The 15592-nt window shown below is 39.9% G+C and overlaps 1 protein-coding gene across 1 annotated transcript in view; it reads left to right on the top strand.

Annotated features, from left to right (window-relative positions):
* Positions 1-2601: 2601 nt before the first annotated feature.
* RAB3B (RAB3B, member RAS oncogene family) overlaps positions 2602-15592 on the top strand; it is a 52346-nt gene continuing 39355 nt past the window's right edge. The window contains exon 1 of the mRNA XM_075509282.1: positions 2602-2829. Within this exon, the coding sequence (XP_075365397.1) occupies positions 2602-2829 (228 nt within the window). The remainder of the gene's footprint in view (positions 2830-15592) is intronic.

Here is a 15592-nt window from a genome sequence, read left to right as displayed (position 1 = left end):
CAGCGTAGCACAGTGGCACGCGCAGGCCAGCGAGTGTTGTGCTTCTATGACAACAGCCCCGTGTTCTGTGCGAGTATCATTTGATCTTATTTTCTGCATTGTGCTTCTAACAAAGCTGCTCTAGCTGGCTGCGTTCTGTAATTGCTTTTTTAACTGAGATCTGAAAGTTGCATTTGTAGCCAGGTACAATTTTGATTATAGCAATCTAGGGGGGTTAATAGAAGCAGCAGTGTTTCATTTAAAAGATCAGCTTGGAGTGTGCGGACGGATTCTGTGAAGGCAGGGGTAGAAAGAAGATATTGATTCCTGTATGATTAGTGGAATACTACTTTGTTAAAGGTCTGCCTCTGAATCTTTAAATGACCAGGCTTCCAGTGATGAGGGCATCTCACTTTTTTCAAGCCTCTGAATGGAATGGAGAAGTAGAGATTTTTAATTTTTTTTTCTTCTTTAATAAGTGCACGTGTGTTCTCAGGGGCATTTGTGGAAGTTATGTATGTGTATGAAGAAGAGAAATTACTCAAATAGAGAACTTCTTACTGTCTTCCAGCTTGGTGATGGTACAAATCAACTAATCATCTGGATTCATAAGTTTTGCAGCTGAGATTTCTAACATTTGAACTGAGGCAGTGAGTGCATTGGCTGGAGTGTGTGTGTGGAAGTCAGCTGGATGTTGAATTCTTCATTTTAGAAATTCCTGTTAAGAACGACAAGGCATGAGTAGAAGAGCCCTTTTCTGATACACTGGTGAGAAGAAAATTTGTACTTGGGTTTTCTGGAGTGCTTGCAAAGGACTGTAGTCTTACTGAATAGCAGCTGAAGTTCAGAAGAGTGTGTATCAGAACTGTGTTGTATCCTACAGAGAATCACTTGTGGGAAGATTTTACTGCATTCAGTGCAGCTGTTGACTATTGAGCTACGGCTAAAGCTCTTCAGAAGCTGTCCTTGTTAATGCAATTTGTGAATGAAATGTCTGTTGCACCAGCCCTTTTCTGTGTGAGAAAAGTTGCATGTGTTTAGTCAGAGAGAAACCATCATGCATATTTTACTGAAGTTTAAACTGGGTTGGTTTTGGTTTGTTTCCCCTCTGCTGGGAATTTAAGTTAAATTGTCATTCCAATTTAAATTGCCTTTGGACAGCATTTTGGTTTATAGCTCTTTAACTACAGTGAGTTTTGAACTGTTTTGTTTTGGGTTTTTTCAGTGAGTGAGCGAAGTCCTGTGTGCAGGTGAGACTTGCTAAGAAGGAAAATATTTTGGGCACATAATGAGAGTAGACATTGGTGGGAGTTTTGTTCCTAAAGATGCCCACAAATCTGAGTTCAGGGGAAAATTAACTTATTTCTTTGGATGCCAGGGGAAGAAGAGACTTTGGTCTCCACTCAGTGCTTTCTGACACTGCACACAAGTAGCATGTGTCCTAGTTTGGTGGACAAGTAGGTGCTAATCAGACGTATGCTGTCATTGCCCGAGTTTGCACCCCCCCCGACTGGTTATAAGGAGCCGAGACCATTGCTTGTTTGATGTGGGGTAGATTTTGAAACAGCATTACAAATGAAAAGTGTGGTATATCTGTTAAAAGGTAAAGTTTCCTTTTTTTCCTGTCTGTAGTAATTTGGTCTGTGTAGTTGTCTTCTGCTCTGTACAAACAGAGATGAAAAGTCAGGGGCTTGCCTTCTCCCATGGAGTGTTTGAGCTGCATACGTTAAAGCAGCCAGGGCTGCTCGGTGAGTTCCACATGTCTTGATGTTTCAGATTCCGCAGTTGCTTTTTGGTTTCTGAATCCAGTTCAGGGTCACAAGAGAAGGAGGCATCTCTAAGGCTGCATCTTGCCCCCTCCCCTCCCCACCCCACCCCACTAACACCACCAACTCTCACCTCCCCCATAATCAAAAGGGATAATTTATCTGTTCCAAGTGCTGCCTGCAGCCCCACTGAGCCATCTTGTTTTATGCAGGTGCTGTTTATTTTAATTGCAGTGTTGAGAGTAGATAGGCATTGGATGGATTCAAAGTTGTCAGTTGAAATTTCTGATATTTCATCTTCTTTCATTGCTTTTTTTTTTTCCCCCCTGTAAATGTTGAGGACAGAACTTTTCTAAGGATTAAATGGTGGTGGCCTATACTAGAAATGCAGATTTTCCCTAGTGGTCATAAAAGGAATTATTTAGGTTTAACTGCCTTGGAGGCTGCTTAATGAATTGCATAGTCAAATGCACTGTCAAAGATTTTAGTTCTTGGTTGCAGTACTCCAGTTTATTGGAGCAACAGAAGTGGCACCCTGCCACAGGAGTAAAGAATGCTGTTTCCCCACTAGTATTTGAACAATCTGTAATAGCCATCTGTTATTCTTTTAAACAGAAAGTGGTGCAACAGGTGTATTTCATGGATTTGGAAATCTTACCAGTACAAGTGGATAACAGAAAGTTAAAGGCAGGATTTAAAAGAAGAATTAAAGGTGTGTTCTTCTTTATTCAGCAGATATAGTGGTTATGGTACTGGAAAGAAGAGAGATAAGCTAAACATATGGTACACAGTTAAGGAAAACAAATGCTGAACTGCTCTTAAATCTGTTCTTTTTCAATGTTTGTTGTTTTCTTAGATGGCTTCAGTAACAGATGCCAGATACAGGCAGAAAGATACTTCAGATCAAAATTTTGATTACATGTTCAAACTCCTGATCATTGGCAACAGCAGCGTGGGTAAAACATCCTTCCTCTTCAGATACGCCGATGACACTTTCACATCAGCATTCGTTAGCACAGTAGGAATTGACTTCAAAGTGAAAACAGTTTATAGGAATGACAAGCGGGTGAAACTGCAGATTTGGGTAAGTGCCAGCGTTTTCAAAAATGCTTTATATTAATCCCAGCAAAGACATGGTGGTAAAAAATAGCTTGTTTGGAAGTAGATTTTTGAATTAGTATACATTTTGCTTGTTCGTAAGTTTTGTGTGGCTGTATCATTTCTATCCCTGCAGTATAGCTGAGTAAGTTCTCTTTGTATTGCTGTCTCACTCAACTGGTGGGACTCCTGATATGGTCTTAAGCAGCTGCTCTATGTTCTCAGGAGTCGGTGTACTATTAAACTGCAGCAAACCCAAAGCAGGTCTGGAGCCCTCTAGTAGCGCTTTTTGAGTGAGCACTAGTAGGTGAAGAAATTCGGTAAGCGCTTAATGAGTGAACTCTAGGCATAGTTTCTACTATCAGCTTATGTCCTCCAAATAAGATACTTGTGTCTTCCTGCAACTCATGTGCCCACTCAGCAGCACCAAGCCAGCTCACTTCATCCATCCAAGATTCCTCGGGGTGAAGACAGAGGTATGCTTAAAACCATCTCTGCTGACACAACTTCTCGGTAAATCAAATGGGAAGAGAACAGGTAAGCTGGAGGCTCCCTCTGCTGAAACACCCAGTCCTGAGACCTTTTCAGCCTTTTTGAATTACAGCATCCCAGCCCAATTAAAAAAAAAAAAAAAGTCCCTGAGCTGCAACCAATTGTGTCAGTAGCTCATGATGTTCCTTTTTATGGAAAGCAAGTGTTTTCTTTTATTCTACTTGTTGGCAAATGACTTAAATCCTACAGCGCGAATGCAATTTATCCTGATGGTGCTTAAACCCTCTGTGTCCCTGTAAATTACTCAGCATGTTTAAAAAACCCAGGCTTAGATTGCTGTGTTTTAAAGAACCATGAGGCTCCAGCTGGAATTCCAGTTGGCAAGATTCTTCTCTTCTGCTTCGCATAAGAAGAAAAGATCTCAAATAGAAGATATGAGACTAATATTCTCTTAAACAATTTCAAAGGATTTAGTTCACTAACTCGAAGTAGCTGTCTTAGTGGTTTCTCCCACAAGTTAAGCTTAAAGTTCAGACTTGAAGATGAGTTGAAACTGTATATAGTGTTTCTACCCAAACCCTGACTCAGCTACAAGCATAGTCTTCTAATTGATCTATATACACTTGATTTATAATGAATCTTTAATTATTGCAGTTAAATGTAATGTTATAGTAATCACATTGGTTTTTTTAATTTGTTGTGATGATCTTGAATAGTCACAATAAAATAGAATCTAAAATGAGGAACTCTTCCTTTTTTTTTTTTCTTTTTTCTCCTGCAGCAATATGATTCATTTTATTTCTGTGTTGCCGGGTACAAGGTACAACAATTTATTTAATAAAAGATCCTCTTTGTGTTGTGAAATTCTGGCATTGAAACTAATGTAGATAACCTGATATGAAACTGTTTGATTTAATTTAGGGTTTTGGTAATAAGAATGTTTGGACTTCAGGCCCCGTAAGCTACTAAAGACTATTTCCATCCCATATGTCTGTCTTAATCTCAGAACATGAAATTCACTAATAAGTCATGTAAAAGCAAGAGAGACAGCACCATGAAATACTTGGGTTTTTGTGAAGATACTGGGATTAAAATGAATTAAGCAATAATTTTAATTAAATCTGTTTGAAGGCTTTGGGGGGGAAAAAGGCTTTAATGACCTTAAACTTTGTATGAAAAGAGATGTCAGGTGGATTCCTCAGAGGGTGCTGTCTATAGGACCTGTGATATCAGAGTTACCAACAACACTGTTGATTTAAATTTTATTGTCAATAAAAGGCTCGTGTAAGTGTTTGACAGTTTCCAGAGTGACTTGTGTTCTTTTCTTCTCTCTTTCTGTGCTCCTTGCATTGATCCTTGATATGAGTAATGATTTAAGGACCTTAACAAAAACATTAAGTGTGTACCTCTACAAAAACCATAGTATTTGAACTTGTTTACCTCCTGCCTGTCCTGAGACTAAACTTGTAATTTCAATGTACTCTTCAGGGTACATGTAGTAGTAGTGGGAGCCATTAGCATACCAAAACTATGTGTTCCTATGTGTAGGAAGGAAGAGTTTTCTTACTAACCTGTCTTCCAATTACTTTTTTAAATGATTTACAGCTGCTATTGAGTTTCTGTGAGTGTGGGACCCTGTGGCTCCATTGAACACTTTGCTTTTACTTACAACTTTCCAGTTATGTTGACTTTTTTTTTTTTAAGTATGCTCCCCTAAAGCTTGATGTTAAGTCTTACCTGAATCAGATTTAATGTGAAACTAAGTGAAGAAGGAGAAGGTACAAGTGTTTAAATTAACCACTTCAAATGTCTTTATAAAATCCAGAGAGGAGCACTTCTACGAACTTCTAATGTTCTCTGCTCTGTGGAGCCAAGTCTCTTTCAGTTCATGGGTGCTTGTGGAGCTCTTAAGTGTATGCAGCTGTGTGAGGTGCTCAAAGGCTGTGCACAAATAACCTTGTTCTGTGTCCTACAAATCTCAAGGCGGGGGGGAAGTTACTACTGCTGTGCTGTGATCCAGAGAGATCAGTGGGACTTTCTACCCTGACTTTTGCCTGTGTTGAACAGAAGAGCAGAATATTTGGGTGTAGGACCCCAACTACAAACAGCTCCTTGGGTTTTCTTAAAGCTAAGAAAAATTCACACTGCTTCAAGCGTCAAGCAGCTGCATGTAAAGACTAACAGCGTGTCGCTGTGTCAGTAAATGTCTTTCTGGCCTGTCTCACGGTTAATATCTGCAGTAGAAATTGATGAGTGTTTTTAAGCTAGAGATCTAGCTTTTGTGTTTGTGCTGAGTTTGCGGAAGTCCGTATTTTGTGAATCAGGATTTGACAAGCTGTCAGGTGTAGTGATCAAAAAAGAGCACTGCTCTGTTCAATTTTGATGTTATTAGTAGGCCTCATGCTTTGTTGACATTAACAACTCAATCACCCAAATTGATATTTTAATAAGATTCCTATCAGTTATGCTAGCGACCTAGCAGTCTGGGAAGTGATCTGCTTTGAAAAGACTTGAAAGGAGTACCTCTTGAGTTTGAGAGGAACGGGACACAGCAAAGATATTAATGGTGTTTTTAAGGTAGAATGATAACTCTGCTGCTAGAGAACAAAACAGTGAAATGGTCTGGAGAGTGGTTATGTGAAATAATGTTTTTGTGGGGTGTTTTTTTCATTAAAGAACTCCAAGATCAGTTGACTGTGTTTTAATTTCAAGTCTTTTCTGTCTTGTTTAGGAATGGTAGTTTTCTGTAAATTGAATAAATGACCTTTATGGAGAAAGTTCATTTTGTAGTTGGATGAGGTTTGGTAACTTAAACATTTCTAATTTTAAATATTACTTATGTAAATATATTAATATATTATGTAGATATTCTGATAGCTGCATAAATGTAATTCTTGGATTAGATTTTTTTTATGCCACTGCTATCTATAGTAATACTTTCATATAAAGCATCTCCCTTATGATATATTTGTAAGGAGCCAATTTATAATATCTCTCTGCATGTGGGGTGTACATGTGGATTATTTCTTTCTTGACCAACAGTTTTGTATTCCCAGTGTTGCTAATTACTGATTACTGAAGGAAAGCTTATTATATTTTCAGCTAGGTATGGTTTTTATGATAAATAAATCTCGAAGATAACACTATTATATTCTTAGTAAATGCATACAGTTAATACTCAATGCAGCGTTCAGGTTGCCTAGCAGCTAGAGCAGGCCACTTTGTCCAGATCCAGATGGAAGTAGGGTGAATGAATAAAAGTGGTTTTTGGTTTTAGGCGAGAGCAATGTGAGATTTCTTTTTTTTCCTTCTTCTGTGCATTTGTGTGTCTCTTGGTGGTAAGTAATAATGGTGGTAAGTAGTAATAATGGCAGAACTCTTGAGCAACGTAGCATTGAGGTTAACTGCTAAGGGGTGAACTCTGGTCCTTCACACTGGCCCAGTCTGGGTTAATTCCATGAGCTCTTTGGATGGTAACACAAATTTACTGATAGAAAAGCATTGGCAGTGTTTAGCCCAAAACACTTGCACGCCAGAACACTTTGCACACCACACAATATGTACTTTGTGTGAAGAATTTCATTATGCTTTCATTATACTTTTGTACAGCACCTTACGCAGTGGAGCCTCATTTTTGTTGCACATACTATAAGCACATATGTGATTAATAATAAACAATTAAATACAGGGTTTGGCAGCTGATGTTACAGTTGAAACTACTTTCAACCCCCTTTTTTAAAGGCAGATAGAGGTTAAATTTAGCTTCAGGTTAAAAGGCAAAAAGGATGTGATGTTCAGATGGAGACAGCATATTTAGACTGCAGTATGATTTTTCTTTTAAGGTGCTGCTTCTCAGATTTAAACGGCTAGGATGAGTATAGCTTTTTCTTTCTCATTAACAAAAATGTTTCCATGGCTTAACTGCTGAAACCTGCAGGGGTCTGAGATTAGCTATAGTGGATGTCTGAAACATGTTACAGCTTTCAGGCACAGCTGGGAAGAGGGTGCAAAGCAACTTCACTCTGTTTTTGTGGGAAGGATCTTTACAAACAGAAATATGACAACTGCTAATTATGCTGAGTGGCAGTTACCATTACAAAACAAAAAAAGTGTAAACCAAAATAAAACCCAAGCTGCATAGCCTCCAGAAGGCAAATATGCAGTGTTTTTAAAAGCTTTTTGTATCAGTCGAGCCTGGATGACAGGATGTTACTGTGCAGTTCGCCTCATAGGGAAGGGATTCAAAGAAGTAACACTGGTAACTAAGTTAATTCTTTCATTTAAAGGAGGTAAAATTAGAACACCGTCATACTTGATTGTAAATTTTAATGTTAATTGCACACTTAACTGAAAGCTAATTATGCATTTCAGATGAGAGAATAATCTATTCCCCTGGCATCCCATTCCCATCATGTTTTTGCTAAGTTCCTTATAAGCACTGACTTTAAACTTGAATGCTTGCACAAAACTTGTTTCTAAAAAAAGAGATAATAAGACTTCTATAATTCAATATATAGATGCAATAGCAATGGATATCTCTAAAGATCTAATGGGTCTGATTCTGCTCAGTAGATTCACAGCTGTTGTGAAACCCTCTGATTTGCTGTTTAGACAAAGAACTAATATGGACAAAGTCATGATAGTGAAAAGAACAGGTTGATCCTTGTAGGAGAGGCAAGGATTAAATCTTATTTGCAGCATTGAGGACTTCCTGGGTCCCAGGAATGAAAATCATCAGGGGTGAGTGGATGTAAAGCACTACTTCTGATGTTAAAACACAATGCAAAATATTTAACTGGAGAAGAGATACAATAACAGTGTCTGTAATTCAGTTCCAAGGTCTTGGTTATATCTCAAGTAATAATACTCTTGCTTCAGGAAGAACTTGGTGCTCATGCCACTCTGAATGGTCTTTAAGATTAGAGTTGCAAGAGTGATACAAGGGAGAGAAATAAAAACTTAACAATAAAAAACCTCAGTGGTTAGTTATCCCACTCACTATTGAATTTAACAGCCTAAGCTTGCTGAGCAGTGCGTTCCTGTATTTGCAGTTAAACAGTTGACATGGAAGGTTTATTTCTGTTTATAGTTAATCACCTCAATCCCATTGTTAGCTCATTATAACTCTATATTACAGTGAAGGCCAAATTCAACTTCAGTCTAAGCTCTGTTACTGCTGGAGTTATTCCTGCTTGCAATATTGGATTTACTCTCACTGCAACATGTAGTTATCTCTTTCTGTGCTACATCTTTGCAGAGTTACTAGGTATATGGAGCATTTGCCCTTGTTTTTTCATTTTACTGTAATGCACCAAAGTTACAGTATTGCATTCAGAGGTACCAGACTGTGTGCGGGAGCAGGGTTGGGCGTGTTAGTTAAGAGCTGCTGATCGTTCAAAGGTTTGGACCTTTTCTAGAGCAAATGGGCCAATGTTAACTAGTTGCCCAATAAGGGAAAAGCTGTACTTGGGAAACTTCAAGGGAAGTTCTTCAGCTGATGTAGAAAGGCAGTCAAGCTTTGAAAGGACAAATGGGTTGCTGACCTCCTGACCTTTTGCATTTAATGCTTTTTACAGCAGAAATTCAGAACAGATATTTTGGTACTTTCCAGTGATCATTTTACATAAGGTCTTAGACTCATGTGCCTCAAAACATTTTCCGGTTGTCCTTGTCTTATCAGAATCACCCTTACTATGATTTTCTTTCACAGTGTTCTTCTACATAATGACTAGATATATTCTGTATTTAAATATGCTTGGTTACACTGTGATCAGTTACGAGGTAATACAGTGGGTGGAATTTATGAGTTCTCATAGCATTTGTCTCAAGTGAGCACGTATTTAAACTGTGTCATAAGTTTTTGGTCAAAGGAGAAAACAGAACTATTTGAGCTTATTCACATTTATAACTTCCATGCATTGTGTTGTCTACTGCAGTGTGCTGTTTATGCAACACTTATGAGTAGGCTGAATGGCTGATTTTAGAGATAAAAACAGGAACCCAAGACCACAGAAACTGGTTTTCAGATGTGAGAAATTGTACCCTGTAGCACAACTGGAGTACCCGGGAGTTTAGCAGTGGGGACTTTGTCAATTATTTTCTGTTGTCTAGCTATTTAATGTCATCCTGATTCATTAAACAGTGTGAACTAAGCTCCCAGATGTTGAGCACTGATTTTCTGTATTTCTGTTGGCAAGGGCTATTTTCAGTCATGTGGAGGGAAGGTCATATGAGGATCTCTAAGGCACCTTTTGATTTGTGAGAAAGGCGAATGAGCGATGATCCTTCCAGCACAGGGGAAATGGTGATGTTATTCCCTATCCACAACATAAAATTTTTTTTTTTTTTAATAAATAGGTCCCCAAAATGGCCTCTTACCTGGTTATTGCAGTTAAATTGTGCTGAAGCTGCAGTGTAACCACAGTGTGCTCAGAGATCCACCTAACTGCTGTGCATAGTTGTGTTGGAGGGCAGCAGCGCTGGACCCTGCGGATGTGTATGGTGCTGACAGAAGGAAACACTGGTGACAAGCACCAGAAACTGGACAAAAATGCAGCACGCTCCTGCAGTGTGGAGAACTGGGAGGCCTATGGCTTGCTGATTAGGTTCTCCCATCTGCAGAACAGCGTAATGTTTACCAGGAGACACTGATGTCAACCTAGATTTCTGGTGAGCTGTCCAGCAAATATTAATGAGAGTGGCAAAGTGGGAAACACAGAAATCCTGTTTGGGGATAGAAATATCTTTCACTAGCAGCTTAGCACCTTGCATTTTATAGTCAGGGGCCACTGCAGCCTGAAAGTGTATCCTAGACATCTTACTGTGTCCTTCTCTGCTTCTGTCACGGTCCAGGCTTTGCTGTGTTGCTAAGATGTTCCTCCTTCCAAATGGAGCTGCTGGTCCCAAGTGTTTTATTTAGCTCACACGTGGCATCCTGTGCTTCTGTTGTGCACTTTTATCTTGTTTGAAAAGCCCGTTGGCTTTGCTAATTCTGCTTCTGATCCATTTCTTTGCTAATCATATATCAGCTATTCATTGCTTTGCTACTAATTTATGTTAGAAACTGAAACAGAAGGAGGCAAGAGAGTCTGAAACTTGGGAGGAGCAGGTGTGAGTGGAGCAGATAAATGCACCATGTTATGAGCTGCTCTGCTTTATTAGCTGAAATAACTTCATATGGGGTAAGACTCAAATGATTAACCTTTGTGTATTACTTAAGGCTCAATGATGGTGTTTTCTCAGCCAGATTCTGGCTGGCTAGTCGTTCTGACAAACTGATACAGACATCTGTACCAGTGCTACAGGATTGTCCTGGAGAGAGAGCAGTGTGTGTAGATACATGTGTGCATATATGTTACTGATGTCTATCAGGTGTTACTGTCTCTCTGCTTTTCTTGTAGCTACAGTGATAAAATAGAACATACAGGGGATCTGTGCATAGGATGTTTACTAGGCAGGATATTCACCCTAATGCTGTTTTTGCTTTTGCATGTGCTTATTCAAAGATCCACCTGCTGCTTCCTCTCCTTTGGTCCCTACATCAGTGATAACGCTGTAGCAGTTCTGAAGTTACCGAGTGTTTGAGTGCCATGGTAACTGCATCCTGCTCCGCTGACTGCCAGCGGGCACTGAGCCCTTCCCAGTTCTGAAAGGAAGTAAGTGCTCTGATTGCCAAATTGTGGTAGACTGGCATGAGTCAGCTCGGTAAGTCCATGGAAAGTCCTTTACCAAGTAGTCTCCAGGTTTCTCTCTCTCTCTCTCGGAGGGAAGAAAGAGAAATAACTCCTATCAAATGTGTTCGGGATTTTTTTAACTCTGAAACTGTCCTACATAGTCTAAAAAATTCATTCCCATTGGAATTACCACCAAATGCTAAATTGCTTCCTTTTTGTGCATTTTAGCCTCATGCTGCACACCTTTCTGTAAGGCTATACCACTTTTCCTATAGTTTTCTCTTGGCTTTGTGCTACGCACCTCGGCTTGCTCCTGGTGCACCTCGGCTTGCTCTTGGTGAAATCAGATAGCACCTGTGTAAACACTTTTGCATTAACTGTAAGGATAGTTCTCACAGAGTACTGTCATAACAGAATTTGAATGGAGTTGTGTGTAAGACTGAACAAGAAGAGCTGGGGAAAAGAGAGGAACTCAATTTACTTGTTTCCTTTTTAGAGAAGAAATATTCTGACTATAAGATAGCACGCTGGTGCATTGATTGCATGGAATAACAACACTAGAAATTTACAGCCAAGCAAGGCTAATTAAGGAATGCATTTTTGAAGTCTCTCTTGCATAAGAGTGGAATGATGGACCTCAAACTTTATGGTTCTCTTACCCTCTCTCAGCCCTTGCTGGGCTGCAGAACTAGCAAAACTGTGAAGAAAATCAGACCTCACCATGTTCATATGTATGTGTGTGCAGTTTCTAAAGAGACACTCGAACTCACTTGTGTCGTTACCAACTTCAGCTATGATAATGGTGACAGCCCTGCAGAGGTTAACAGAGGCTAAGCGTGATTTGGGGTGTGTTGTTATGTAACGTCTTGACAACTTGGTGGACAGAACCAACCCTCTCTGGAGTTGTCTCCACTATCATCAGGTGTAAACACTTTTATTTGTTCAGTGTTGCTGTAAAAGATAATCTTCTTCAGATGGAAGTCTTTTATACCCTCTCTCTGCTCCCTTTGTAGAGGTATAGCTGACTAAGTGGAAGGCAACAGACGATAGGGAAACAAGAATAACGCTACTTAGGGGTTGGAAGGCGTGATTAAACTTCCTTTCTGTTACCCTAACTACTGCAAACTGCCTGTCCACTGTAATGCAGCATGGCAGGGTTTGTTCCAGTTCCTAATAGGATGAACACAAAGTGCTCGTTTTAGTCCTGCTACCTGTCTATTTTATTCCCATCTTATTTCTAAGGTGCCCAAGGCTGAAGGCTTGCCTCACATTGTTGGGAATGTTGTGCTATTTCAGAAATGCTGCTTGCAGAACTGTGGAAATGTGTTTATGATGGCCAGAGAGCAAGTTCTGGATGTGTGCAGCCATTAGAGAGAGAAATTTAAGTGACTATTTAAGGTATAGAAGTTGAAATGCCATTGAGCATTTGCATTTACAGTGTTTTTTCTCCCATCTCCAATCCCAAAGACACAGAGCTAGCAGTTACCAGAAAAATAAGGAAGGTCTTTAGATGTGATTCTAATCTCTTATACTGGTGTAAACTTGCAGGATCTGCAGGACAGGCTTACATCACACATAGGGTTTAATGCTGCAGTAACCTGGCCCAGTGCATGCAGCTGCTCAGCAGTATAGTAAAACACTGAGGGGAGATGCATTGTCTGAAAGCAGGAAGGCTGTGCTTGGTGCAGCATGGCAGGGGGCTTGCAGCAAGCCTGATTTAGCTTAAGCACAGCTTTGTGCTGACACAGCTGTGCCATCTCCACTTCTGGAGCTAGCTCTGTCTCTGTGGGGGGCCTATGCAGACGACTCCACTGCACAGTGCTGACATGCCCTAAAGCCATGAGTGAGTGGGTGGAGTGAAAACTGGCATAAAACTAGAGTAGAACCAAAGCAGGACCATGAAATGAAAAACAGAGAAACCCCAGTGCCTTTAGTGATTATGTTAATTACAGTGGAAAGCAACACCAGTGCTCATAAACGCTGGCTTGCAAGGAGTGGTCCTGAGCAGCAAGCCCAGGAGGGCTGGGTTCTGCAGGGATGGAACTGCTGTCACAGAAGTGTCAGTCTGCACAAATACCATGTGGATTCCAGCCTTCCTGCAAGGTGGTTGGTGTCTGGGCTTAGTGCTTCCTGAGATGAGGAAGGTATGCATTTGGCAAAGCTCTTCAGCCTGTTTTTATACACCCTTCTTCACCAAACCTCCTTTCTACTTTTTTTTTCCTGAAGTGTGAGACATGGTGTAAAGCACAGAAGGGACTTGAATGGGTTGGCTGATTGTAGGAACTCAGGGCTCCAGATGAACAGTATTTCTATACTGATGCTCATTCCAACTGATGTGCTATAATTATGTGACAACTGAAAATCCATACCTGTTTAAGGCTCCATATCCTAGCTAAAATGGATCTCTTTAAGAATGCCCTTCATCTTGAAAATAGCATGCAGGGAATGTCACTACTGCAAAGATATTAAATGAGGTAAATTTGTGAGAACTGCTTAGTACCCCCTGAGTCTTTGGGGGTTGGAAGTGTAAAATTAATAATTTCCTTTCACTTGTGCTGCCTAATGATTTATTTAGGGAAAAGGAAACTCTTCCAAGGGGAGAATTTGCATAAAGCTCTGCCCCCATGATGTACTTGTTACTGTTCTGAGTTGCATATGCCTCACTCCACAATAGCATGTTCAAAGCTGTGGCTGTCATTCTGAAATCCTGGACAGGTTTGAAATGATTTCAGATTTCCTGCTAAAATTCTGATGTAAATATGCATAGGAGCTACTTATTATTCTATCAAGAGACTGCAAGAAATCTAAAGGGAACAAATTCAGCAAAAATCATCCACACCATTGTCGTGGCAAAATTGTGATTTGAATAGTCTTTCACCTAAATCTGGAAATGGTCTTGGTCTTGATACTTACTGTTTTAATGGAAAATTTCACCCAAATCAGTGGTACTTGCAGAATCTGGCTGTAACTTAGTCACAACAGCATCTTTGCATCACTGCGTCATAGGCTCGAAGTCATGTGGCAGTTCTCCCATCTGCAGGGCTGTGGAAATCCTTTCGGCATGGCTGGGAGACCAGGAAGCACAGTAGCTCCAGTTGCCTGTGTAAACCTGATGTTGCTAAGTGATGGCAAGGTAGTCACCTGCCATACTGTTCACAAAATCCAAGTGCTTAAACAGAAGGAAATGAATAGCTTTGTTTTCCAGTAACTGCATACAAGGTGTTTATTCACTCTGGTGCTGGAAGTATCAAACCTATGCATCCCTTTTACTCCAGCTGGGATCTTCAGTTTTAAAGTTCCTGGAATGGCAGCCATTTATCCTGCCTGAGAATGTGTCCTCCAAATGTATGATATTATGTTATCCTACAATTGTGAGAGAGTCAGTGCAGTCCATTTGATTAAAAAAAACCCAGACTTTTTTTTAAAACAAACAAACTGCTTTTTATCACCTAATACAAGGGCAGAGAAGGGGTGGTATTTGTTTTGTTGATTATAATGTCAGAATCTGTGCAATGTGGCCCTCTTTTTTTTAATTATTATTTTTTTTTTTTAAACTGTAGTCTACATATCTGAGAAGCATTGCAGCATTGATTTCTTTTTTTAATATATTTTTCATGAAGGAAGGTGAGAATAAATCCAGGCTATCATATTTGCTAACTACTTTGGGACTGTTACTAGGAAATATGAGAAGCAGATTTTTCACTTCTAATTTGTCTACTTATTTTATGGATATTAAAAATTGATAAAGATTTAATTGCCCTCATGTTACAGGTGAGTCATATGTGTTCTACTAAAATCTGTCTGCTCAATAAAGTATTTGTTCAAAATAGTGTCTCAAAGGGAGATGCTGAGTGACTTTTTCAGTCATGACTCATTGGATCTCCATTTTTTTAAATGAAAAGATTCCCAAGACATGTTAATTTTAAGATCTCATCTATTAAATTCTTGATTAATAACAATAAGAGTGTTAATTTGACAGTGTGTCAAGGCTCGAGGGATTCGTATAACTGATGTTCTCTTTTCAGAAAAGGGGGGATACTTTGTTGTTTATCAGAGGTGGACTTGCACAGACCCAGGTTTGGAACTAGAGACCACCATCTGAGAGAGTGGAAGAATTGCAGTAGATTGTGTCTCTGTGAGGTGCAATCAGGAATGCATCTCCCCATCTGCGTGGTCTTCCCTTTATCCAGAGTATGTACAGCGCCTGTGTATCTGCAGAGGAAGGGACAGGGGTTTGCAAGAATGAAATCTGTATTGGCATCAGCGATTACATCCTACTTCCTACACCTCAGAAATGAGCTTTTCTCACTCTGTTTTGCACTTCTGCACGGTACAGATTACACTTTGAATTCGGACTTGCAATTTGGAGCTGTTTCCAGCAGGGACTTCTGACTCTAGAGGAGCTTTCTCCCGGAGTCAGATATGCGTGTTCTGTGTAAAGAGGTGTTCTCTGTTGAGAGGCTTGATGCTTTGGTTCTTTGCTTTGGCGGTCCCAAAGTATCGCTCAGCTCTTGCAGGTTGCTGCAAAATCGTATACATTTAACATCACTTTTATGACTGACCTCCTTATTCACTATGAGTAAT

The sequence above is a fragment of the Mycteria americana genome, chromosome 7 (assembly GCF_035582795.1).
Source record: "Mycteria americana isolate JAX WOST 10 ecotype Jacksonville Zoo and Gardens chromosome 7, USCA_MyAme_1.0, whole genome shotgun sequence".
Classification (NCBI taxonomy): domain Eukaryota; kingdom Metazoa; phylum Chordata; class Aves; order Ciconiiformes; family Ciconiidae; genus Mycteria; species Mycteria americana.
This window is presented reverse-complemented; position numbering and strand designations above follow the sequence as displayed.